This window comes from Pelophylax lessonae, assembly GCF_965119305.1.
Source record: "Pelophylax lessonae genome assembly, chromosome: 1".
Taxonomy (NCBI): Eukaryota; Metazoa; Chordata; class Amphibia; order Anura; family Ranidae; genus Pelophylax; species Pelophylax lessonae.
The window spans coordinates 557,077,659-557,104,858 of NC_138768.1; the positions used below are offsets into that span (position 1 = coordinate 557,077,659).

The following is a 27,200-nucleotide window of genomic DNA, read 5'->3' on the forward strand; positions in this document are numbered from 1 at the left end:
CATTGGATGTGTTTGAGCTAGGGAGAGACCATAATTAACACTTCGCCTTGCTGACAACAGGTACAAACAAGAACCAATCCTCAGATATAATATCTGCATGAAGAGAGCAAACACGCTCATACATTAAGGAACGAGACTCAAAACGTTGCCCAAGATCTGTGTGAACCATCAATCTTTAAAGATAAAAACACCTAGTTTGGAGATCATAGTCGCATTCAACCAAGCATCATCAACTCTATTGTATATGAGAGATAGGCATAAATACCAGGGATACCCACAAGTGGTTTCTGGGTCAAGCTCTTGCAGACCTTTCATGCAAGCTTTGCTGAAGCTCTTAAAATACCATTCAACTCCAGCATGCAAATGTTTAACACAGATTCTAATGGAAGTGCTAAATGTCACTTTAAAAAAGCTGTCAGTAGGCTTCACCACTTCTTGAAACTTGTTGAAAGACTGCTGAAACCTGCTAGTAACCTGTTTAAAGTGACAATCATTACTAACATTTAGATCTGGTTTAACATTTTCAGATAGGAGCTAAAGGGCACTTTAACCACTTCAATACTGGTCACTTTCACCCTCTTCCTATCCAGGCCAGTTTTCAGCCTACAGTGCTGTCGCACTTTGAAAGATAATTGTGCAGTCATGCAACACTGTACCCATATGAATTATCATTTTTATTAGACAGATAGAGCTTTCTTTTGGTGGTATTTAATCACCACTGGGTTTTTTCTTTTTTGCCTAACAAATGAAAAAAAGTTTGATAAAAAAAAAAAAAAAAAATTCTTGGTTTCTGTTATAACATTTTGTTTTTCTTCTACACAGATGTGCGCTGATTAGGCTGAATTGATGAGTACTGATAGGCTGCACTGATGGGCACTGATAGGCTGCACTGATGGGCACTGATAAGCTGCACTGATGGGCACTGATGAGGCAGCACTGATGAGGAGGAACTGATGGGGCTGCACTGATAAGTGGGCACTAATAGGCTGCCCTAATAGGTGACACTGATAGGTGCCACTGAGAGGCACCAATAAGCTGCAATGATGGGCACTGATGGGGCTGCACTAATAATTAGGGCACTGATGATCAGTGCCCCGATTATCAGTGTAAATGATGTTCTGACAGGTTTGCCAGTAAGGGCTCTTTCACACGGGCGTTCCGTATGTCCGTTTTTCATCCCATCCGTATGCGGATGAAAAACTGACTAAGGGCTCTTTCACACGGGCGGTCCAATCAGATTCGCCTGTCAGTTTTTTAGGCGAATCTGATCGGATCCTCCATGCAACTCTATGGGGCAGCGGGTGTCAGCGGAGGTCACCTCCGCTGACACCCGCTGCCATCCGCATCCGATCCTGTGCTGAAATCTGGACAGATGGAAACCCTATTTTTCCATCCGTTCAGTAATCGGAGCGGAGCGGATCTGATGAGAGCGGACAAGCGGTCCGCTCTCCTCCGATCCCCCATAGAGGGCAGCGGGTGCTGAGACACCTCCCTCTCCGCTCTGCAAGCGGAGACGGAGCTGTCATCTGCCCGGCTCAGCGGGGATCTCGGATCGATCCCCGCTGAGCAACACGGATCCGCCTGCGGAGGCGGACCGTGTGAAAGAAGCCATAATGTATCTCTATGTAAATACGGATGTCATCGGATGATCATCCTCTGACATCCGTTTTTTGTCAGTTCAGTTCAGTTCAGTTCAGTTTTTTTGAACGGAGGAGAACCCTATTTTTTCTTCCTTTCAAAAAACGGAACTGAAGCAAAAACGGATGTCAGTGGTGTCATCCGCAGACATCCGTATTTACATAGACATGCATTATGTCAGTTTTTCATCCGCAAACGGATGGGATGAAAAACGGACATACGGACCGGATGACACAAGTGTCATCCGTGTCCGTTACAAAGTTCCAAAAAAAAAAAAAAGGACCTGATCGGGCAAAAAAAAAAAGGAACGCCCGTGTGAAAGAGCCCTTAATGGCTTTCCTTTCCTCCCACAGACAAAGCATGGGAGGAAAGGACTGCTGATAACCGCAAAGTCTGTTTACATGTGATCAGGTGTGAATGGGCACAGTTGATCACATAGCAAAGGGCCGCTGTGATTAATCAATTACCCCAATCCATGATCAGCTGTGTCCTTTGGACACAGCAGTCACAAAGCGCGTCTGATGTGCGCCACAGAAGGCACGCAGAGGAGGGGGTTTTGGGAGGACACCTATGGAAACCCTCCCAGAACTAGACAACTGCGCTGTAGCAGTCTTTTCTCTATAGTGCAGTCAGCAAGTGGTTAAAGACCAAGGGAAACCTGCTCAAAGCTTGCCAAAAGCTTTGCAAATGCTTGCTGAAAGTTTCATAATAGCTTACTGTTCACACTGCTTTTATACAAGCTGAAGCTCCTGTGAAACTGGCCTTATTATGGTACGAAAACAGCAGGAAAAACATTACACCATAATGTTAAGATTGAACCCTTAAGAGTGATTAAGAAGAAATGGGTATGGCTAACTAATTCTTGTTAAAGTTTGACATGTTTCATCTACAAGAACCTAATGCTCTTTTTTTTTTTTTTTTGTGAGAGTGGCTGACTATTTTAGCCTTATACTGTACTGTAAATAGGTATTTAAATTTTCTTGATTAGGTTAACCACCTCCCACCCGGCCACTGTACATATACGGCTGGGTGGGAGTCTCGTCCTTCTGATCGGACGTTCCCGAACGTCCTTCAGAAGGAGAGAGATCGCGCAGCCGCGGGCACGCGCATCGGCGCGATCTCGATGTGCCGGTGTCCCTCGGACACATAGCAACAAGTTGCGGCAGGAGGGCCATGTGATTGGCTCTCCCGATCACATGACGGCTGTGTCCAATCACAGCCGTCATGTAATGTAAATACAGCTATTGTAACGGCTTTGATCTCTTCTTCTCCTCACACAGATCTAATTTCTAATTACACACTGATCACCCTGCTAGTGTCCCCAAAACACAGTGTCCCCAAACACAGTGTCCCAGTTGGGGGAAATCTTTCATCTTTTATCTTTAATTCAATTCTGTTTATTTAATTGTTTAATGCTGCACAAGGCAGAAGAGAACTACAATAAAGGTATCAATGTACAAGACACAATAATTATAGTTAATAATAGTGTGTCTGGATGTGAAATTGAACTAAAAAAGGAACAGGATGTAGAACGGGAAAACTGAAATGGGAGTAAGTCCATAAGAAAATTTTGAATATAATAACGCTAGCTGTATTTTTATAATAAATGTCTTCTTTATATATACAATTAAATAGTAGTGTTGTAGATGTACCTGGAGTTCAGTTTTAGGACAATGCATGTGCTCTTGAAGCTGCTGTAAGTTTTTGTAAAGCGGTAATATCCAATATAAATCTGGCCCCTGAGAATTCAGTGTTTTTTGGCGTCAGCTCCATTTACTATGTACAGATTTCCTAAAGGCTCCCTTGTTATGCATATGACAGTCATAGGCTAGATGAGTAGATGCCAGAGTCACTAAGTATACAGCACATTACAAAGATGTACAGCTGCTATTGCTTGGCTGCTAGATATCCAAGCTTCTATGTTAGGCCTTGTTCACACCTATGCTTTCTTTAGTGCGTTTTCAGTTTTGCAGAAACACACTACACTACTATGGTTTCCTATGGGTCCTGTTCACATATGTGTATTTTATGGAATGGGCCAGGGACCAACAGGTTGTGTTTTTGGTTCCATAGTCTTTAATGGATTGAAAACGTGTATTGAAAAATGCAAAATGCACCTGGAATATGCATCACCTGCAACCTGCATATGTGTGAACCAGGCCTAAAAGTAGATAGTAACAAAATCCAAAGAGAAACCTCTGATAAACAATTTGGTGGAAAAATACCTGCAAACACTTTTAAGGCCTGGTTCACATGCAGGTTGCAGTTGATGCATATTCCAGGTGCATTTTGTGTATTTCAATACACTATTTTGATCCATTGAAGTCTATGGAACCAAAAAACACAACCTGCTGGTCCCTGGCCCTTTCCATAAAATGCACAGATGTGAACGTGACCTATAGAAAACCATGTTAAATGGACTGTAGTGTGTTTCTACAAAATTTCAAATGCACTAAAAAATGCATAGGAAAAAAAAAACGCATAGGTGTGAACCAGGCCTTATGGTAGTTCAGCAGTACTAGTTTGGTAGCATCCTATGGTTAGATCCTTTTGATCTACAATAACAAGGTTTATTGCTTATCTGTTGACTGTTGTGCTACTCCAATGTAAGCAATTACATATCATTAATATTATTATTTCTTGGTGAAATACATTAACTGTTTTTGAACTTGGTTTTGTTAGTCATTTAGTGGCCATGTTATAGAAAACACTTGTTCACTTTAAAACACTAATTTACTTCTTTATAGATTATATGAAGCTAGGTATTGTCTCCTGAAGTTAGGGAAGATAATAAATTAAATCAGTTTTGGTTACACTGAAAATTCAGTTTTAGAATTAACTTTATTGTTTTGCATATGTACAATTATACATAAATATGCTTTTTTTTTTGGCTAAAATAAAATGCATTTTAGAAAGGTTTTCAATTGAAATGCTTCTATAAATTCAGAAAAATGTGTACCTTATGCAGTGTTGCAGCTTCTTCTAGATCAAGGTTTCCAGTATCTGTTTCAATTTTCAGGCTGGCTTTTGCCACCCAAGGTTCTGAGAGTTGTGGAACTTCCTGAATGGTGATTTTGCTTCTGGCCTGCAGCTCCCTTTCTCCATCGCTATCCATCTCTGAAGCATCAAGGCTAAATCTTTCAAGACACGAGAGTAATATCAGCGTGCAAATCTGCTATTTAATAATACAATTTCACTTAGAACTTTTAAGTCTAAAAGCTGCAGTATGAATTGGATCATAGGAAAATATTATGTGTAAGTATTATTATGGTACCCAAACAACAGGAAAAATATAAACCACAACAGTAAGAATAAACCCTAAAAACTTATGAAACAAGTAACAATTGTAAGTGGATGGCTATTTTACCCTTATGCCTCTAAATTTATTTTTTTCTTGGTATGGCTAACGTTTGGGGCATTCTTAAATGTAATTCTCTTTATTTATACGTATTCCGAGTAATGCATATGGTAAGAGAGAGCTACATAAAATTTATCAATATACCAGTGGTTTGCATATATGCATTGTGTGGCAGGATGTGGGATTAATTGGACTAAAAAGTACAAGCTATAACTGAAAAATGGGATTAAGCCCACCAGATGAAGAGAACAGCAATCAATTGAAAAAATAGCATGTAGAAAAGATGCTTTAAAAGTGTATGTGTTCTAAAACATTGAAAGGAAAGTTGCAGGAAGAATCCAAAGCTACTATACTATATAAAAATGTAATTGTTGCATGATTTGTTATAACATGTTTTAGATACATAAAACCAAAAATGAAAACTGGACTATAGCTAAATATAATATAAATAAAACACATGTTAAGAACCAAAAAGGTTTGTTGGGCATGCATATAAGGAGATACCATTCCACAGTGATGAATCTGTAATTTTTCTCTACCCATATTACAGCTCACTTCCTCATAGAATGTTAACAGAACGGTATGGCTAGAGAGAGCATACTAAAATCCATGCTAATTACTACTAGTGATGCTATTTTCATGAGAAAATTCTTGGATATAGTCCCTTAACATCCCCTTCAGCAGTTTACATACTATTGATGTTAGGCTAACTGGGCTGTAGTTTCCAGGTATGTATCTCAGCCCTCTTTTGAATATTGGTACCACGTTAACTTTTCGCCAGCTGGTACCATTAGGTTGTCAATAATTTGTTTGAGAACTGTTGGGTGTAAGCCATCTGGTCCTGTCGATTTGTTCACTGGCTTCTGTTAGCCAGAATGTTACAAGCTGTGCTGCTAACAGTACCTTTTTTTTTTTTTCTATTATACCTCTCCTTTTTCATAGTAATAACTGGGGAGAAGAATGAATTTAACACAGTTGCCTTCTCCTTGTCACATTTAATCAGCTTTCCCTGATTATCCTTTATCGGGCCAATATATTCTGACTTTTCCTTTTTACTATTAATATATAGTATTTAAAAAAAATTTGAGGATACTTTTTGCCTATATAAGTCTCTTGTAGTCTATTTTTGCTGCCCTGATCACGGTCATACATTTCTTTTTGCATTCTTTGTAGTGTAGGAATGCTGGCAATGTTCCTTCAGCCTTATATTTTTTATGTACAGTTTTTTTTCTTGAACCAGGATTATGTGTATATCTGACAAGCAGACTGCTGCCTCTTAGATGGACTAGTGGCTGTGCTGCCACCTAATTGCTTCCAATCACCCCCAGTAGTGTGCCACCCCCCCCCCCCGCCAGTGAGCCCCCACCATATCAATCTGCTGGCCCGGGGTCGGCATAGCAGGTGTCAACGGGTAGGAGGGAGAGAGCTGACTGGATACTTCCTCCCCTTCTTTTTGGGGACCCGGAATCGACAACACTTCCGGGTCTCCCTCTCAGCTGCATTGCGTTACACTCAGTGGAGCACAGGGGAGACATCCAGGGTCTTTTAGAGAATCATTACATGAGGGACTTTTTGTAAAAAATGTTTTTTTTTTTAAATTGTAAAAAATTAAAGTCACACCCAAGCATATGAAACCCCCCCCCACAAAAACTTTTTTTGAGGCCCCTCCCACCCCCACACATACCCACATATGAACGTAAATGCATGCGTCAGGGACACCTACACATGAAAACGTCAATATCGATACATATGTTACATATGGCTGCGCACATCAGAATGAGAGCAATATTTCTAGCTTTCTAACGCTAAACTGATCACTTATGGGGGCTCTTACAGCATCGCCTATAGAAAATATATAAGAAATATAGGGTACTGAATTTCGCCACCATTTCACGGGAGCACACAAATTTAAGGTTTGACATATTGGGTATCTATTTACAATGCAATCTCATCTTTTATATTTTACCAAAAAAATTGGGTAATTTATTGTGTTTATGTGCCCTAAAATTAACTTTAGTGTATATTTTACTAAAATTTTGTGGTTCCTAGTACCATTTTACCATAAAAATTTGGAACAACCACCATTTTATTCTCTAGGGTGTCTGTTTTCAGAAAATATGTAATGTTGGGGTTTTATGCAATCATCAGGTCTAAAATGATTTTTTTAAATGTGTGCAAAAACGGCTCTGGCAGTAAAAGGGTTAATATGCCTCTTAATGCTTAAATTTAGCCACCAAGGTTTAACCTTTGTTCTTTTATATTTGTTGCCCATTGGAATGCGCTGGCTAATGCCATTATTTATTATAAGTACTTTAATTTTTCCTCTATGTTTTTTGTTTCTAGAATATATTCTCGTTTAATGTCGTGAGGCATGGAGCTCAGTTTAGTAAAGTTAGTACTCTTGAAATGTAATGTTCTTGTCTTACCCTTGTGTCTTCTTTGTTACAGTGAACGTAATTACCCCGCGATTGCTGTTTCCCAAGATATCCCTCACTTCTACATCTGCAATCAGCTCTATGTTGTTTGAAATTAGTAGGTCAAGCAGAGCCCTGTTTCTAGTTGGGGCACCTACCAATTGACACATGAAATTGTCCTCTAAGATATTCAAGAAAAAATGGGCCGTGGATGAGTAAGCAGTCCCATCTGCCCAGTCAATATCTGGGTAATTGAAGTCCCCCATGATAATACCATTGCTGCTATTTCTAAGTGTGAAAGAAGATCGATTTCACTTCAGGTTATAAAGCCTGTAGCATACAACCACTATTAATTTCCCTTTTGTTTCTTTCCTTTAAAGCTTCAGCCACAGGGATCCCACCTCCTCCCTTTCCCTGTTACAAATGTCATCCCTCGTGTTCACCAGCAAATCACTCTTGACATACATGCACACTCCTTTCTCTCTTCTACCTACCCTATCCCTTCAATGCAGGGAATACCCCTGCACAGTTGCAAGCCATATGAGCTGTCAATCCAGGTCTCTGATACTCCTACAAAGATGAAGTCCTACTGAATCAGTAGTTCCAGTTCTTCCATTTTATTCACTAAACTCCTAGCATTTGTGAACATGTCTTTTAACTTTGTACCAGCACATCTTATTTTATCCTTGTTTGTTTTGAGGCTGCAGTAGGATCCTGCCAGCCTACGTGTATTGGTCTTAGGTACTCCAATTTCACTACCAACACTGAGCACAGCAGCACCTTCTTTCCCTTGTTTACTGTCTTTAGTAGTTTCCTCTGATCCCTCCCCACCATCACCTAGTTTAAAAGCTCCTCTAACTTTACAGCCATCTTCGCCTCCAACAGAGCTGCATCCTCCCATTTACGTGCAGTCTGTCCTTGCTAAAGAGCCAGTAACCGACCAAAAAGTCAGCCCATTTCTCCAGGAACCCAAAACCCTGCTTCCTGCACCAGTTCCTCAGCCACTTGGAAAGTTCCCTAAGCTCATGCTTCCCCAATGGTTTGGCTTGAGGTATAGGCAGTATTTATGAAAATACTGCCTTGGAGGTCCTTTTCTTCAATATAGCTCTTCCCTGAAAACATTTTTGGGCGCTACATCTTCCTTTAACTTTGTCATTGGTAACAATATGTATCATGACAATATTTTGAGGATATGCAAATCTGGAATTTTGTTTCCTAGTCTGTAGATACCTTGTCAATATCATCTCCCCTGCATGAAAAATCATGAAACGCACGAGTTCGGTGATGTGCTGTATCTTGATTTTCAGTGGTGATACTATGGAATTGCAATACAAATAATTCTGAATGTTTCAATACATGTATTTACAACTTTTCATTTGCAAATGGAAATTATACAATTGCATACCTCCCAACCATTCCAGTATCCACAGGACTGACCTGTCATTTCAACAAAATTTGGGCAATGAATGGATCCATGCTGTGTCCCAAAACCCACTGCAAGTAAAGACTGTCCTTTTCAGGCTGCTGCCCTGCTCAGTCCTTAAGGTTTCCATGGTAACAGGGGATGCATGGAGAGCACCAGGGTGGCAGCGAGGGCAGGCAAGCAGCAGCGAGACAGGGCAGTGACCACTCCCATTTATCTTCAATGCTTACTACCACAGCAGGTAGCTTTTGGACAGAAGCACCTGCAGACTGAGGACCAGTGGCGTAAGTAGGCTTGGGCACTTGAGGCAACTGCCTCAGGTGAGGACTGTTTGAAGAGGGTTGCAGGAGATGCAGAAATGGAAGAGGTGAGCATTGCTAGAAAATGGTGCCAAGATATGCAAAGGTGAGCAGCTTTTAATAGAGTGGCAGGGGATCCAGAGGTGAGCAGTGTTGAAAAGGGGTTGCATGGGATGCAGAAATGAGCAGTATCAGAAAAGGGGTGCAGAAGTGAGCTGCTTTGTAAAAGGGTGGAAGTGGAAGCAGAAGTGAGCAGTGTTTGAAGTATGTCACAGATGTGAACAGTGAGATGAGAAGCTTTGGCAGAGGTTAGCATTGTTATAAAAAAAAGTGCCAGGGGATGCAGAGATGAGCAGTGGTGGAGGAAGGTTGCAGAGGATGCAGAGATGAGCAGCTTTGGTAAACAGTGGCAGAAGTGAGCATTGTTAGAAATGGGAGACAGGGGATGCAAAGGTAAGCAGCAGTGGAATAGGGTGGCAGAAAATATAGAGGTGAGCAGTTTTGCAAGAGAGGTTGCAGGGGGTGCAGAGGTGAACTGCATTGGAAGATGGTTGTAGGGAATGCAGTGTTGGAAGAGGGTGATGGGATGCAAAGGTGAGCTGTGTATGAATGGGCTGGGAGGGGATGCAGAGGTGAGCAGAGTTGAAAGAGGTTTGAAGGGAATGCAAAGGTGAGAAGCATTGGAATAGGGTGGCAGGGAATGCAGAAGTTAGGTGTAAGAGAGGTGGCAGGGGATACAGAGGTGAGTAGCATTGGAGGAGCGTGCCAAGTTATGCAAAAGTGAGCGGCATGGGAATAGAGTTGCAGGGGTTTCAGAGGTGAGAAGTGCTGGAAAGTGGTGGTAGGGGATGCAGATGTGAGCAGTGTTGGAAAAGGGTGGCAAATGGTGCAGAGTTAAGCAGTGTTTGAAGTATGTTGCAGATGTGAAGAAGGTTGTGGGGTGGGTGAGCAGTGTTGGAAAAGGGGTGCAGGGTTGAAACTCAATGTTCAAAGTGAACACTCAAAGTGTCTCGGAAGCTGGGTTTTTGACTTTTGAGAGGCAAATGTGTCCCCTCATCACCTGCAGCAGTAGAATGATTTCATAGATTACAAGAACATAAGAACATAGAGATTTGTTGCCTGCCTAGTGCCTGCTATGTATGTCTATTGATCTACCTCACAGTCATTTAATCATTTCATGACTGCAAAGTAGAACAATAGACATACACAGCAAACATTAATGGGAATATATATTTTGCATGCCCATACTTTTATTGTATGAATACATAAAGGAATGGGAATGCAAAATATGTATTCCACATTTTTATTGTACTTTGAACAGGCTGCCTTGAAGTAATGAGCAACATAATGTGCACACCTCAAAAAAAGTAAATGTGCACCTACTCTTGAAGCATGGAAGGTTTTACTACACGAGATACCGCCGGCTACTTGTTTGATCTCTCCCCCGAGAGGGAGATACTTTAAGCGCTGATTTTCTTCACTTGAATGTGAGTACCTTTCTTTTATGTGTTGAAATAAACTTACCATACGGAATTACACTATATGTCCCCCCCTGTTTATTTTATACATCCCACCACCGGAGTATTACCCAAAGATAGCTGGATACCGGAGAACAGCACGGTCCCTTCCCTCTCCCTCTTACACAGAGCAACAAGGAAGAAGAGGACCCTTAGGAATACGCATCTCCATGCTGTGGTATACAGCTACAATATACCCTGCCTAATACCCCTGTGTGGGGTTGGGCACTCTGGTGAGTGCAATCTATTACACCAACCACTTTTAGCACCTTCCCTAGTGCACGAAGATTTTTGCCATCACCATTAGAAGACCAAGCACTCCAATATATGGACTTTATTGATTGATGCTGCAGTCTTTTAGTGTTTACACCTGATAGGTGAACACTGCACACTCATTTGTACCCACTATTCACTTTGCACTTTAGTATGTAAACTTATGAGGTGACCACCATACACTTATCACAATATTTATATGAAATAATATATACTTTTTATTGTTTATTTATTAATCTATTATCTATTCACTATTGTCACTTTGCCAATAATTTTAAATATGTTATTGTGTTTATATGTGTGGATACATATATTTTACTAGTTTTAGACTATACCTTCACACAATACCACATCACCTTTATTGCACTTTATATCACTAGTCACTTTATATTTATTCATTGAAACTGTGGTCATTAATGTTTTATAGATTTGATACATATATTATTTTCAATATTTTTAGGCTCGGTTCACACTATTGCGATGCGGGAAGGCTGCGAATTCGCAGCCTGTTCCCGCATCGCACACGCACCCCCGGCAGTTCACACTGCCATATGCGATCCGCTGGGGGTGTCAATGTAATCTTAACGACACCCCCAGTTTGATTGCATATCGCAGTGCGATCGTGCAGTTCGCACAGGATCGGATCGCACAAGTGTGAACCGCTGTGCGATCCGATCCTGATGCGGCAGCAAAAATGCCTCCTGTGCGTCTTTGCTGCGGGTGCGGTGCGAATTTAGCCATACAAACTGTATGGCTAAACTCGCACCGCACAGCTGATCGCATGTCATGTCGGAGCAGTGCGCTCCGACATGACATGCGAACCCGGCACACGCAGAAGTGTGAACCGGGTCTTAAGTATTTATGTAACATCTATTTATCCGTGATATTCAATAAGATTGACACCATCATTCTATCCCTATTGGGCAGCGCCAATTCCCTGCCCCTTTATACACTCATTATTCAGATATAGCATTTGCTATATTTTAGGGAGGCTACAGCCCCTCCACCCCCTTACATCTCCATAGCGCAGGATTTTCTCCTTTTTTTTTTTATCCTTCTATATAGGATCACATGTCTCTGTGATCATTTCACAAGCCCAACCCCCATACAGTTAGAATCACTCCCCTAGGCTCATATTTAACCCCTTGATCACCCACAGTGTTAACCCCTTCCCTGGCAGTGTCATTATTACAGTAACAGTGCATATTTTTAGCACTGATTACTGTAGTAATGTCACTAGTCCCCCCAAAAGTGTCAAAAATGTCAGTTAGGGGTCCGATCTGTCCGCCGCAATGTCGCAGTCCCGCTAAAAATCGCAGGTTGCCGCCATTACTAGTAAAAAAAAAAAAACAATAAAAATGACATAAATCTTTCCCCTAGTTAGTAGACGCGATACCTTTTGCGCAAACCAATCAAAATATGCTTATTGCGATTTTTTTTTACCAAAAATATATAGCAGAAAACAAATTGGCCTAAATGTTAAAAAAATTTGATTTTTAAATTTTTTATTTGGGAATGTTATATAGCAGAAAATGAAAAATATTGTTTTTTTTTTTTTTTTTTTCAGAATTGTTGTTTATTTTTTTGTTTATAGCGCAAAAAATAAAATCAAAATACCACCAAAAGAAAGCTCTATTTGTGGGGAAAAAAAGACACCGATTTTATTTGGGTACAGCATCGCACGACCAAGCAATTGTCTGTTAAATTAACACAGCACCGAATCGCAAAATATGGCCTGGTCTTTAAGGGGGAAAATCTTCTGGTCCACAAGTGGTTAAAAGCGTTAAATAAATCTTTAGCATACTAATGGTACATGACACAGATACCAAAGTTCTTTCACACCTATTACTGTGCCACAAGAAATATTCTCACAGACATAATCCTAACCTCAGCACAATCATTTTTAAAATGAAACTCTTCAGCTGCATATGTTTTTCTGCACACAAAATAAAGATAAAGAGCTGACACTTTGTATATGTCTACCTTAGAGAAGAACGTTAAAATAATCAGAGCCAACATTTGTTGAGACAATGAATACTTTGGTCAGGAGTATGTAATTACAATATAGCAAATAGAGTGCATGGGTCGGGGTAATATACACAGAGAAAATATATAACTGTGCTCAAATCCCAAAAAATTGTACATGTATTTAAACTATTAGGTGCTAATGGGGTGTAACCATATATTAACACTACAAAATCCATATTAGATCCAAGGGGCCTGGTATGGATTTGGGGGGACCCCCACGCCATTTTTTTTTCTTTTGTTTTTTTTTTTTTTTTTTTTAATTTTTCTATTTCCAGAAATGGTATTATATTGCCAGGAATTTAAATGTTATTTTTTTTTCTTTATATACAATATGTCAGTTTTGCTGCTGCAGGTTCTATACACGATACAGATGCCCCACTTTACAGGGGGACCCCCAGGCACTATATGTAAGGAATTTTTCTTTTTTATTATTTCACTTTAAGCATCATTGAAATCACTGCTCCTTTAAAAGCGATATTTGTACCCCAGGACAGTACCCAGGCCCCATATCCTTTTAATGGCCAATACCTTGCATACCAGCCTTCAAAATGGGGACTTTTGATTTTTCAAGTTCGTGTCCCAAAAACTTTAATAGGGTTCATGGCTAGGGTCCGAATATTTTAAGTTTTCAGGAGTTCTGGTGCAAACATTAGTCCTAAGGAATGTATTTGTCTTATGCCATATTATATTTGTGTATTTTTGTACTGTTGTACCTTTTTTCTTGAAAATTATTGGAAAATATATGGGTGTTTTGTGACCTGTCAAAATGCCAGAAAAATGCACAAAGATGCACCTTGAGGCTCCAAAAAAGGGTACAGCAGCTACTTTGATGCATTTTTGGAGCGGAGGGGAGCCGATTTAAATGTATGGTAATGCTCTGAAAGTGAGCCACAAAAACATGCAAAAAGATGTGAAAAATTAGATTAAAGAAGAATTACATTATCCAGTGCTACCTATTTTGGCATGTGTGTTGTAGCTCAAATCCTAGTGGATGACTGCAGACAACCAAATTGTGTTCCCACAATGTAAATCACTAAAAAATAAATAATTGTTGCTGCGCCTATTCCCTTATATGTGCTTATTAGTACAAGAATTATATAAAAAAAATTCATAAATACTTCCGTAATAAGTGTACTAGAAACAAACATATATGATCAAACTCCTCTAGGTGTCCCAATAGATATAAATATATATATATATATATATATATATATATATATATATATATATATATATATATATATGTGATGATCTGTTTAACACATCCAATAATATAACCATTAATTTATAAATAAATTAAAGTGAAAAAAAAAAATTGTAAAAAAACAGTAAGTGAAATGGGACTCTTTAAGTGTCCTTCAAATTAATCCAGATATGTGATCCAGTTCATAGTGGACCAAAAAATTCTCCACAATATTGTGCAAATGCTTCAGTGACTCCCATCACCTGTAAAATCACTAAAAAATAAATAATTGTTGCTGTGCCTATTCCCTTATATGTGCTTATTAGTACAAGAATTATATAAAAAAAAATTCATAAATACTTCCGTAATAAGTGTACTAGAAACAAACATATATGATCAAACTCCTCTAGGTGTCCCAATAGATATATATATATATATGTGATGATCTGTTTAACACATCCAATAATATAACCATTAATTTATAAATAAATTAAAGTGAAAAAAAAAATTGTAAAAAAACAGTAAGTGAAATGGGACTCTTTAAGTGTCCTTCAAATTAATCCATATATGTGATCCAGTTCATAGTGGACCAAAAAATTCTCCACAATATTGTGCAAATGCTTCAGTGACTCCCATCACCTGTCAAATAATGCGCTCACCTCCACATTTGACCTATCATACCAGATCAAGTTGCACTTTCCCCTACTCTGGGGCACAAGAAACTGGGCATTTCTGCACTCCTCCTTCTCTGCACCTTCTAATGTCCTGGGTCTCTTCCCATAATTGGGTATCTGGCCCTTTTAAATTTACGGTTCCATCACTGTATATAACCTCATACAAGAAAGGGTATCCTCATGACGTAGTAAGTTAAAATAAGTATTTATTAAAGTTTGCAGCACTTACATTTTAAAAAGTAAAAACTTCAGATATACCCCTTAGGAAGTCACGTCACCATGTCTACATACATTGGGTGGAGCCTGATGACGCTGCTGATACCAGAAGTCATGCAGGAGTCTCCAAGCCCCACTGTCAGTCAGAAGTAGGAGGTTTTTAACATGAATGTAAGTGCTGCAAACTTTAGCAAATATTTATTTTAACTACCTACATGAGGATGCCCTTTCTAGTATTTTAGTTTTTTACACAGTGGCAGAACTACAAATTTAAAGGGCCATACACCTAGTTATAGGAAGGGACATTTTTGCAAATATTTTATTATATCTTTTCATGTGGCAACACTGAAGAAATTACACTTTGCTACAATGTAAAGTAGTGAGTGTACAGCTTGTATAACAGTGTCAATTTGCTGTCCCCTCAAAATAACTCAGCACACAGCCATTAATGTCTAAACCACTGGCAACAAAAGTGAGTACACCCCTAAGTAAAAATGTCCAAAAAAGGCCAAATAGGCCATTTTACCTCCTCGGTCTCATGTGACTCATTAGTGTTACAAGGTCTCAGGTGTGAATGGGGAGCAGGTGTGTAAAAATTGGTGTTATCGCTCTGACTCTTTCATACTGGTCACTGGAAGTTCAACATGGCACCTCATGGCAAAGAACTCTGAGGATCTGAAAAAATCTGTTGCTCTACATAAAGATGGCCTCGGTTATAAGAAGATTGCCAAGACCCTGAAACTGAGCTGCAGCATGGTGGCCAAGACCATACAGTGGTTTAACAGGACAGGTTCCACTCAGAACAGGCCTCGCCATGGTCGACCAAAGAAGCTGAGTGCACGAGCTCAGGTTGTCTTTGGGAAAATAGATGTATGAGTGCTGCCAGCATTGCTGCAGAGGTTAAAGGGGTGGGGGGTCAGTCTGTCAGTGCTCAGACCATACACTACACACTGCATCAAATTGTTCTGCATGGCTTTCCTCTCAGAAGGAAGCCTCTTCTAAAGATGATGCACAAGAAAGCCCACAAACAGTTTGCTGAAGACAAGCAGACTAAGAACATGGACTACTGGAACCATGTCCTGTGGTCTGATGAGACCAAGATAAACGTATTTGGTTCAGATGGTGTCAAGCGTGTGTGGCGGCAACCAGGAAAGGATACAAAGACAAGTGTATCTTGCCTACAGTCAAGCATGGTGGTGGCAGTGTCATAGTCTGGGCCTGCATGAGTGCTGCCAGCATGATAATGACCCTAAACACTCCTCCAAGACAACCACTGCCTTGCTAAAGAATCTGAGGGTAAAGGTGATGGACTGGCCAAGCATATCTCTAGACCTAAACCCTATTGAGTATCTGTCGGGCATCCTCAAAAGGAAGGTGGAGGAGCGCAAGGTCTCTAACATCCACCAGCTCCGTGATGTCATCATGGAGGAGTGGAAGAGGATTCCAGTGGCAACCTGTGAAGCTCTGGTGAACTCCACGCCCAAGAGGGTTAAGGCAGTGCTGGAAAAAAATGGCGGCCACACAAAATATTGACACTATGGTCTCAATTTAGAAATTTTAACTTAGGGGTGTACTCACTTTTGTTGCCAGTGGTTTAGACATTAATGGCTGTGTGTTGTGTTATTTTGAGAACACAGCAAATTTACACTGTTATACAAGCTGTACACTCACTACTTTATATTGTAGCAAAGTGACATTTCTTCAGTGTTGTCACATGAAAAGATATAATAAAAATTTCTTCCAAAAATGTGAGGGGCATACTCACTTTGGGGCATATTATGAAATCATTGGGCCTGTGTGCAAGATGAAGAGTGGGCGCTAGGGGGAAAAAAAAGCAGCATGCTTGGCGCACCACATCTAAATGTAGGCGTGGCCTAAATTGCACTAAAATATTGGGTGTGGCTTAAAGGGGGTGTGGTTTCATATAGTCTGAGGTGCCTTACATAGTGCAAAATGCGGTAATGTTGAATAGGGAATGTACAGTGCAGAGTATACAGCGGTGGGTAGTATCTGCAGGAGATGGTTGTGAAGTATATTGCGGTGGGTAGTATGTAAAGGGGAGGAGTGCGAAAGTGTATGGAGGTGGGTAGTATGTGCAGGAGAGGAGTGTGAAGTATATGGATGTGGGTAGTATGTGCAGGAGAGGAGTGAAGAGTGTATGGAAGTGGGTAGTCTGATCAGGAGTGCGAAGTGTATGGTGGTAGGTAGAATGTGCAGGAGATGAGTGCGAAATGTATGGCGGTGGGTGGTATGTGCAGGAGGAGTGTGGAGTTTATGGATGTGGGTAGTATGTGCAGGAGAGGAGTGCAGAGTGTATGGAAGTGGGTAGTATAATCAGGAGAGGACTGCGGAGTGTATGGTGGTGGGTAGAATGTGCAGGAGAGGAGTATAAAATGTACAGTGGTGGGTAGTATGTGCAGGAGAGCAGTGCGGAATGTATGGAGGTGGAAATATGTGCAGGTAAGAGGTGCGGAGTGTACAGCGGTGGGTAATATGTTCAGGATGGTGTCAGTAGGGCAGTGGATAGTGTCAGTAGTTCTTTATTTTTATTATTTTTTTATTATTTTTTTACAATTAAAATTGTTTGCATTTTTTTCAAAATGCTTTTTAAGGGGCAGTGGATGGTGTCAGTAGGGCAATGGGAGGTGTAATTGGAGCAATGGTCAGTGTCAATGTTTTTTACTTTTATTATTTTTTATTTTTGTATTATTATTTTTAAAATGATTGGGGGGGGGGGGGTAGTGGAAAGTGTCAGTAGTTTTTTTATTTTATTATCTATTATTTTTTGCAATTTTTTTTTTCTTTTTAATACATTTTGAAATATTTTTTTTCACAGTGCTTCAGTGTGTGTGTGTGTGGCGATGAGCGCCCCATAATGCACTGTGCTCTTGCAGTGCATTGATTGCTGATGATTGGCGAAGCATGCACCTGACCTGTATGGTTTGGCCATTCACAGCACAATGTCCTGTCAGAGCCATGATTGGCCAAAGGCAGAGTGCCTTTGGCCAGTCATGGCTCAGGGGCTAAGTCCATGCCTCACACTATATAAGTTTGCTGCCTACATGCCAGCCATGTATAGTGTGTGACCACGGATATTAGGCAGGTAGTTAGTGGATAGTGAGTTCAGTCTGTTTAGTGCAGTCAGTGTAGTGTACAGGTATACTCCACTTTTAAAATGTATAGATATGTTGCAGTCCTCGGTCTCCTCTCCATGCTCCCCAAGTTTGGTGTCCCTGTCACCTATGGTTCGGGAGCAGTGCCAGGGACATCCCTTTGGGTCTGGGATAGATTTTAAGGGGAACTCCACGCAAAAATTAAAAAAAAGAAACCGACGTAGGGTCCCCCCCAAAATCCATACCAGACCCTTTTCTGAGCATGCAGCCTGGCAGGCCAGGAAAGGAAGGGTGGGGACGGGCGAGCGCCCCCCCCTGAACCATAACAGGCTGCTTGCCCTCAACATTGGGAGGGTTCTTTGGGGTGTCCGCCCACCCCAAAGCACCTTGTCCCCATGTTGTTTGGGACAAGGGCCTCTTCCCAACAACCCTGGGGTCTGCAGGTGGGAGGCTTATCATGATTTGGAAGCCCCCTTTAACAAGGGGCCCCCCAGATCCCGGCCCCCCTCTATGTGAATGGGTATGGGGTACATCATACCTGAACCCATTCACCAAAAAAAGTTTAAAATATTAAAAATCACAGGAAAGAGTTTTTTAAAAGTCCTGTATTAAAAAGAAAAAAAAAAATTGTGTCCCTCGATGTAAATCCAACATCAATCACGATGCCTGCCAGACCCGAAAAATAGAAAATATGAAAAACCTTTTTGCCTCCTTAGAGACTACAGCCGTATGCCCGCTCTTTGGCTTTGACAGTTCTTTTATAGGCGAGGGACGGGGCCGCCGGCTACGTCACACAATGGCACTGCCCCTTCTGACATCACATGACGTCACGTGACGTGAAAGGTGAAGAGTTTTTTGCCATCTTTCAGGTCGGCGGGCATCATGATTTACGATGGATTTACATCGAGGGACACTATTTTATATCTTTTTAATAAAGGAATTGTCAAAAACTGTTTCCTGTGGTTTTTACTTTTTTACACTTTTTTGGTGAATGGGTAGAGGTACGATGTACCCGATACCTCATTACATAGCGGTGGGTAGGATCTGGGGGCTACTTGTTAAAGGCAGACCCGACAAACAAAGCCCATGGTTGTCAGGAAGAGGCCCTTGTCGCCATCAACATTGGAGCAAGGTCAGGGTCAGCCTTTGGGGTGTGCGAGCTGTGCAGTCGCACAGGACGCCATGGGCAACAGGGGCGCCATGCGGCCATCACAGCTCGCATATGATTAGGCCACACAGTGGGAGGTAAGCGGCGACCATGGCCTGGACAGGGTTAGCACAGGCCGCGGCCGCTGCTTACCTCTCGCTGTGCTACTGTGCCTTGGTCTCCTACTGCTGCAGCGCTGAGCTGTGTATTACACACAGCTCAGCCACAGAGACGCCGCCGCTGACTGATCCCTCCTCCTCTCTGCAGGGACGCCAGAGGAGAGAGATTGTCAACTCTTCCTCCTCCCGCCCCTTCTCCTCCTCCTCCTGCCCCTTCTCCTCCTGGGTCTGCCCCAGGGATGTGTGGGCAGGTAGTTTAAAGGAAAAAAAAGCTGCAGACAGCATGAGCCTCCCTACTGGGGTAAGTAAGGTCTCTCTCCTGCAATAAATGTAAGGGGGGCTCTGTGTGGGGGTCTCTGATTTAAGGGGGGCTTTATGTGGGGGGTCTCTGATGTGAGGGGGGCTCTGTGTGGGGGGCTCTGATGTGAGGGGGGCTTTGTGTGGGGGGTCTCTGATGTAAGGGGGGCTCTCTGATGTAAGGGGGCTCTGTGTGGGGGGCTCTGTGTGGGGGGGCTCGGATGTAAGGGGGGCTTTGTGTGGGGGGGCTCTGATGTAAGGGGGGCTTTGTGTGGGGGGTCTCTGATGTAAGGGGGGGCTTTGTGTGGGGGTCTCTGATGTGGGGGGTCTCTGATGTAAGGGGGGCTCTGTGTGGGGGGTCTCTGATGTAAGGGGGGTTCTGTGCAGGGGTCTCTGATGTAAGGGGGCTCTGTGTGGGGGGTCTCTGGTGTAAGGGGGGCTCTGTGTGGGGGTCTCTGATGTAAGGGGGCTCTGTGTGGGGGGGTCTCTGATGTAAGGGGGGCTCTGTGTGGGGGTCTCTGGTGTAAGGGGGCTCTGTGTGGGGGTCTCTGATGTAAGGGGGCTCTGTGTGGGGGGTCTCTGATGTAAGGGGGAATCTGTGGGGGGTCTCTGATATAAAGGGGGCTCTGTGTAGCGGGGTCTCTGATGTAAGGGGGACTCTGTGGGGGGTCTCTGATGTAAGGGGAGCTCTGTGTGTGTGGGGTCTCTGATGTAAGGGGGTCTCTGATGTAAGGGGGCTCTGTGTGGGGGGGTCCCTGATGTAAGGGGGGCTCTGTGTGGGGGGCTCCCTGATGTAAGGGGGGCTCTGTGTGGGGGGTCTATTATTTAAGGGGCTCTGTGGGGGTCTCTGATTTAAGGAGGGGCTCTGTGGGGGTCTCTGATGTAAAGGGGGGCCTCTGTGAGGGTCTCTGATGTAAAGGGGGGCCTCTGTGGGGGTCTCTGATGTAAAGGGGGCCTCTGTGAGGGTCTCTGATGTAAAGGGGGGCCTCTGTGAGGGTCTCTGGTGTAAAGGGGGGCCTCTGTGAGGGTCTCTGATGTAAGAGGGGTCTCTGATGTGAATTTCTGATGCAAACAAGGTGCAAGAAAATGTGCGGGGGGGGGGGGGATGCCACAGGATTAGCTCGCACAGGGTGCCTGAACACCTAAGGCGGGCTCTGAGCATGTTGAGGGCATGTGGCCTGGTATGGTTCAGGAGGGGGGGGAGAGCCTGACCTGCCAGGCTGCATGCTCAGATAAGGGTCTGGCATAGATTTTGGGGGAGGGACCCCACGCCAATTTTTAAAAACATTTGCCGTGGGGTTCTCCTTAAAATCCCTACAAGACCTGAAGGGCCTGGTATGGACTGGGGGGGGGGGGAAGGGAACCCTACGCAGTTTTTTTCTTTTTATTTCTATCTGTATTGCCGGGAGCCGACAATACATTACAGCTGCGAGCTAAAAGTTTAAATTACATTTTTATCCTTTAGAAATGTCAGTATTGCTGCAGCAGGCTCCATACATCGTACAGATGTGCCACTTTACAGGAACATTAAGGGGACCCCCAGGAATGATATTTAAATTAATTTTTATTGTTTCAGTTTAAGCATCATCAAATTCACTGCCCTTTTAAAAATGATTGTTTTAAAAAAATGTTTTGCATTGTTATATGTCCCCCAGGGCAGTACCCAGGTCCCCATACACTTTTTATGGCAATAACTTGCATATAAGCCTTTAACCACTTTACCTCCGCTCACATGGAGGCTACTGCGGCAAAGTGCCGCGATCCCGTCCAGCGACGTAGACCTACGTCGCTGGACTCCGCCCCTTGTGGGCGGCGCTCGCGCGCCGCCGGAGGCTCGCTTCCACTGTGTTCATTCACAGCGGGAGTCGGGCCAGCGGAGGAGCAGCGGCGCTTGCCGCTGCTCTGCCCCGATCGTCGGTGATCGAGTCTGGAGATCCGCCCGCTGTGTGTAAACACAGCGGGCGGATCTCCATAGTGACAGGGACTGACAGATCGGAGTGTTCAGCATAGCTGGACATCCGATCTGTCCTTCTGTCACACAGTCACCTCCCCCCCACACGTCAGTAAGCACCAGGCATACATTAACCCCTCCCTCTCCAATAAAATTAACCCCTTCCCTGCCAGTGTCATTTTTACAGTAGCTCTGAGGAAGAGGCTGGGCCTCGAAACGCGTCAGCCGTCAACTCATCAGTTATGAACGATTGTATGGACTACACCCGGACGTTTGAGCAATTGAGCTTGATATGATTTATTTTATCTACGTCTGTGAGTAGCCATTTTTTAATGTTACTTTAATAAAGCCTTCTATTGAGGATAATGCGCTAGGTCGGTGCGCCCTTTTTTGTTTCTTTGCTTTCATTTTTACAGTAACAGTGCATATGTATAGCACTGATTACTGTAGAAATGTCACTGGTACCCCCAAAAGTGTCAAAAATGTCAGTCAAGGGTCCGATCTGTCCGCCGCAATGTCGCAGTCCCGCAAAAAAAATCGCAGATCACCGCCATTACGCGTTAAAAAAAAAACACCAAAAATGACAGAAATCTTTCCCTTAGTTAGTAAACGCAATAACTTTTGCGCAAACCAATCAAAATACGCTTATTGCGATTTTTTTTACTAAACATAGGTAGCAGAAAACAAATTGGCCAAAAATTTTAAAAAAATTTGATTTTTACATTTTTTTGGGGGGAATTTCATATAAAAAAATGTGAAAAATATTGTTATTTTTTCAAAATAAACGCTCTTTTTTTGTTTATAGCGCAAAAAATAAAAATCGCACAGGTGATCAAATACCACCAAAAGAAAGCTCTGTTTGTGGGAAAAAAAGGACGTAAATTTCGTTTGGGTACAGCGTCGCACGACCGCGCAATTGTCAGTTAAAGTCGCACAGCGCCGAATCGCAAAAAGTGGCCTGGACGGAAGACAGCAAAATCCTCTGGTGGTAAAGTGGTTAAAATGCTAGAACATTTTCCCTGTTCGAGATGCTCTGGTCAGAACTGAACAGGGGGGTGTTTGGCCTATCCCTAAACAGGAGACAGAGGCTCCTGTTTATTCATAAACTGATGCAAAGTAAACACAGCTTATGCTCAGTTATCAGAGGACACAGGAGCGATCGGTAGTGATCACTATATCCAATTCAGAAAAGGAAGGGGCCAGTAAATATTTACTGCCCCCTTTCTCAGCTCTCCATTCTGACAGATCCCCCCAGCAGCCGTCGGGAGGAGGAGGACATGGTGGCCAGAGGAGGGGGAGCACACAGCGGTCAGAGAAGGAGGAGGACACAGGGGCTGGAGGAGAACACAGAGGGCTGCCAGAGGAGAAGGACATGGGGGACAGTCTGGGCTGATCGGTGCGGTGGTGGGGACAGTTGCTACCAGGGAGAGGAAGAGAAGCGGCAGTCAGCTGAAAAGTCATACAGGGAGATCATTGCTAGCAACCCTCTCTACTGCCGCACCAATCATCCCTGACTGTCAAGCAGGAGATGATCCATAGGTGCAGTGTGGGTCACAGTGCCCCCCCCCCCCCCCCCCGAGGGTCCATGTGCAGTGAACACCCTGCACACATGAATGGTACGCCACTGTCCTGCAGTAGTAAATATCTAAACAGGAAGCTATCTTCTATTCAACTTCTTTCTGTCACGGGTATGTGTGTATGCATGCTCTTCTCACTGTATACTGCTCCACTTTATAAATGTGCACCACCACCTACTATAAGGGGGGCCACTCACCAGATCGCTTTAGGCCACCAGGACCCTCACAGCTTACATCCAATATCACCAGCACGGAAGTCGCAGAATGAAAAAACAAAAGCGTACTAATCGTGCAATACGTTTATTGAAAAGTCTTAGGTAAAAACATATGCCAATGCACTTACATTCTTGCTGACGTCACATCTGACCCAGGTGGAACGCACGCCAGCTCACAGGGACGAGCACCGAGGATTGTAACTTTCCAGGTGTTGTACAGTTGGTGCCGCTTTAGGTCACATGGAAATGGAAGTGCATTGGCAAGTGTTTTAAGTAAGAATTTTGTTTCCTGTTTAGATATTTACTACTACAGGACTTATTATTGCGATCAATTTGGTTGCACGGACTTGGTTGTTTTATATTTCACATTTTTTTTGCATAGTGTTTATGATTATTGGAATATTCATATCTTTACATATATTATGATTTTATGGGGAAAGGTGAGGTAGATGGCGCTGCCTATAGTGAATAATTTATTTTATAAGGTAAATGTCTTAGAATAAATCTATGAGAATGTAGTAGAATGCAATCATAGGTAATAATGGTAAAAGTACTTTAAATATTGATAATATTGTGCAATTCAAGGTATACAATTGTACATCAATAAATATAACCACAAAAAAAAAAAGATACAAAGTGCAAAGGAAAAAAAAAAGGTGCAAAGTGAACACCAAATTAGTATATTGGCGAGCATGTGCCAATAACAAAAGTGACTAACGCAGACGGGAGTCCTAAAGAATAAATATTGTGCAATTCAATGTATAAAATGGTACATGGATAAATATGACCACAAATAGGGTGCAAAGTGCAAGGGAATAAAGTATAAGGTGCAAGGTGAACTCCAAGATTGTATATTGGCGAACAAATGCCAATAAACAAAGTGACTAAAGCAGATAGAGGTCCCAAAGAATAAATATAGTGACTGAATTTATAATGAAAATAGTTGTAAAAATTGATAAAACGTGACAAAGACCAATAAATAAGGTGCCAGGGGATCTTCAATATAGACAATTTCCAATAGATGAAAATACATAAAGTGACTGGTGCTATATGGACCAGGTGCAAAAACATATAATTAGTGGTGACTGGAGTGATGTTTTAAATGATGGGTAAAAAGTCCATTTGGTGCTATGAGTGCTGTTTCCCAAACACTGGATCAGTCTTGGGGTGGTCCGTTTCCAGGTGAGGATTCGGAATACAAAAGTGCTCCCCTCTTGGTATAGCCCGCACTTACCAGAACTCAGTACCCCTACAGGGGTATAAAGCGTTGTACCCTCCTGGGGTGTATACCCATCTATTTGGAATATCCAAGCCAGGGACACTTTCCAGATAGGATACGGTTACAGAATCTCTTAACCACTTAAGCCCCGGAAGATTTTACCCCCTTCCTGACCAGGGGATATTTTGCGATTCGGCACTGCATGACTTTAACGGACAATTGCGCGGTCGTGCGACGCTGTACCCAAACTAATTTGACATCCTTTTTTTTTACCGCAAACAGAGCTTTCTTTTGGTGGTATTTGATCCCCTGTGCGATTTTTTGATCATGCGCTATGAACAAAAAAAGAGCGACAATTTTGCAAAAATAACAATATTTTTCACATTTTTTTATATGAAATTTCCCCCCCCAAAAAAATGTAAAAAAAATGGCCAATTTGTTTTCTGCTACCTATGTTTGGTAAAAAAAAATCACAATAAGCGTATTTTGATTGGTTTGCGCAAAAGTTATTGCGTTTACTAACTAAGGGAAAGATTTTTGTAATTTTTGTTGTTTTTTTTTTAAATGCGTAATGGCGGCAATCTGCGATTTTTTTTGCGGTACTGCGACATTGCGGCAGACAGATCGAACCCCTGACTGACATTTTTGACACTTTTGGTGGTACCAGTGACATTACTACAGTAATCAGTGCTATACATATGCACTGTTACTGTAAAAATGACACTGGGAGGGAAGGGGTTAACTTTATTGGAGAGGGAGGGGTTAAGTGTGTCCCTAGGGGCATGTTTCTTACTGTCATTGGATGTGGCTAGTGGTGTAATAGCGCGCTCGCCCCCTATTCGCTCCCAGGCTAGTGACGTACCGGTACGTCACTTTGCCTGGGAGGGGCTGACCGCCGCCGTATATAGTCGGACGGCGGTCGGCAAGTGGTTAAAGGAACACAAACGCCATGCGGTCCCAGCTGCTGGATCTGGACTTGAGATGCCACAAGAGGAATACTGTCTCCGAGAAGAGAACCTCCTGGGCCCCAAAAGACCACCAGAAGGGGCTCCCTACCTTGTCAGTGCATTTAGCAGCCTAAGATGTGGGACTGCGCCTGGCAGAGGCTGAACCCAGACATACTCCAACTTAATTAGCAGGTAAGAGCTTTTCCTGAGTGTAACGGTCTGTAGGTGTTGATCTTTGAGGACAAAAAGGAGAATTTTTCTATATTATGATTTTAAGCTAGCGCCTCAACACACGGATTATACATATGTTTTTTTGGCACACACAAAAAAATTGATGGCAGCAGTGTATTGATTAGCACTGTTAGTAATTGAAAACAAGGGGCGCCTTTTATTTTTTATCACATATCTGGATTCATTTGAAGGACACTTGAAAAGTTGCATTTCACTTATAGTATTTTACTGCATTTTATTATTCTTTTAACTTTAAATTCTACACGGTTATATTATTGGATGTGTTAAATGGATCATCATATATAATTTTATATCGATTGGGACACCTGAAGGAGTTTTACCGTATATGTTTCTTACTAGTATACTTATCATGGAAGTTTTTCAGATATCAATGGAGCCTAAATTTGCTGTTTATGCAAAAATCTATGCAAAAATCTCTTATTACTTTTGTTCCTTGGCAAGTGGTATATGTTACATCTGTATGCAACCAGCTTTAAGAGAAGCTCAAGGCTCCTTAAAAAAAAACATAAAGTCAGCAGCTACAATACTGTAATTGCTGACTTTTAATATTAAGGCACTTACCTGTCCAGGAATCCAGTGGTGTCTTCACCTGAGCCGATTCTTCAATCAGCTATCAGGTGCTGCTGCTGCCATCTTGACTAAGGGAATCCGGCAGTGAAGCTTTGTAGCTTCACAGCCGGTTTCCTACTGCGCATGTGCGAAGCGCCCTGCACTTTGTGAATGGGTCGGCTGCAGGCGAAGGAGGGGGGGCGAACTGAGCTGGAAGTGGGAGCCGGTGCCTGTCAAAACCAGGTAACCGTTGCCCTCCCAAAAGTTGCCAAATGTGGTGGGTGGAGCTCCGCTTTAATAATTAAAACTGCTTCTCTTCCTATATAGGTGAAAAGGAATGCACTTATGGAGGAACTCTGAATGATCTCAGGAGCATCCTAAACATGATTACCAATGCAAGCTGAAAGCATCTGAAAGCAAGAGGCATTTTGCCCATTGACACAAGTCCTGAACATGTTGCTGCTGCAAGTATATATGTAGTTAAGAAAAACGGATACCTTGTCATTGCTGCTTCCTATGTCTTCCATGGGCTTACCCTAAAACATCTAAACTATTCTGATTCTTTGTTGATACCCATCTAAATTTCTGTTTTTCTTCAGGGCCCCGTTACTTAGAATATACTGTAAGCTCCAGGGTTTGAATATGACAAGGCTGCATCTGGATAAAGCAGAAGCACACCTTAAAAGGAGGGGGACTGATAAAAATAGCCTGGATCAATAGAGGATGATGTCAAAATACATACTGATAGAAATCTAACCGCTGGGATTTATTCTAACTAAAGTCCCGAGACA

The 27,200-nt window shown here is 42.4% G+C and overlaps 1 protein-coding gene across 1 annotated transcript in view; it reads right to left on the minus strand.

Annotated features, from left to right (window-relative positions):
• LOC309548318 (rho guanine nucleotide exchange factor 18-like) overlaps positions 1-27,200 on the minus strand; it is a gene marked incomplete at its 5' end in the record, with an annotated part of 201,539 nt that overhangs the window by 101,984 nt on the left and 72,355 nt on the right. Inside the window, one exon of the mRNA XM_082248257.1 lies at positions 4,598-4,775. Within this exon, the coding sequence (XP_082104383.1) occupies positions 4,598-4,775 (178 nt within the window). The remainder of the gene's footprint in view (positions 1-4,597; positions 4,776-27,200) is intronic.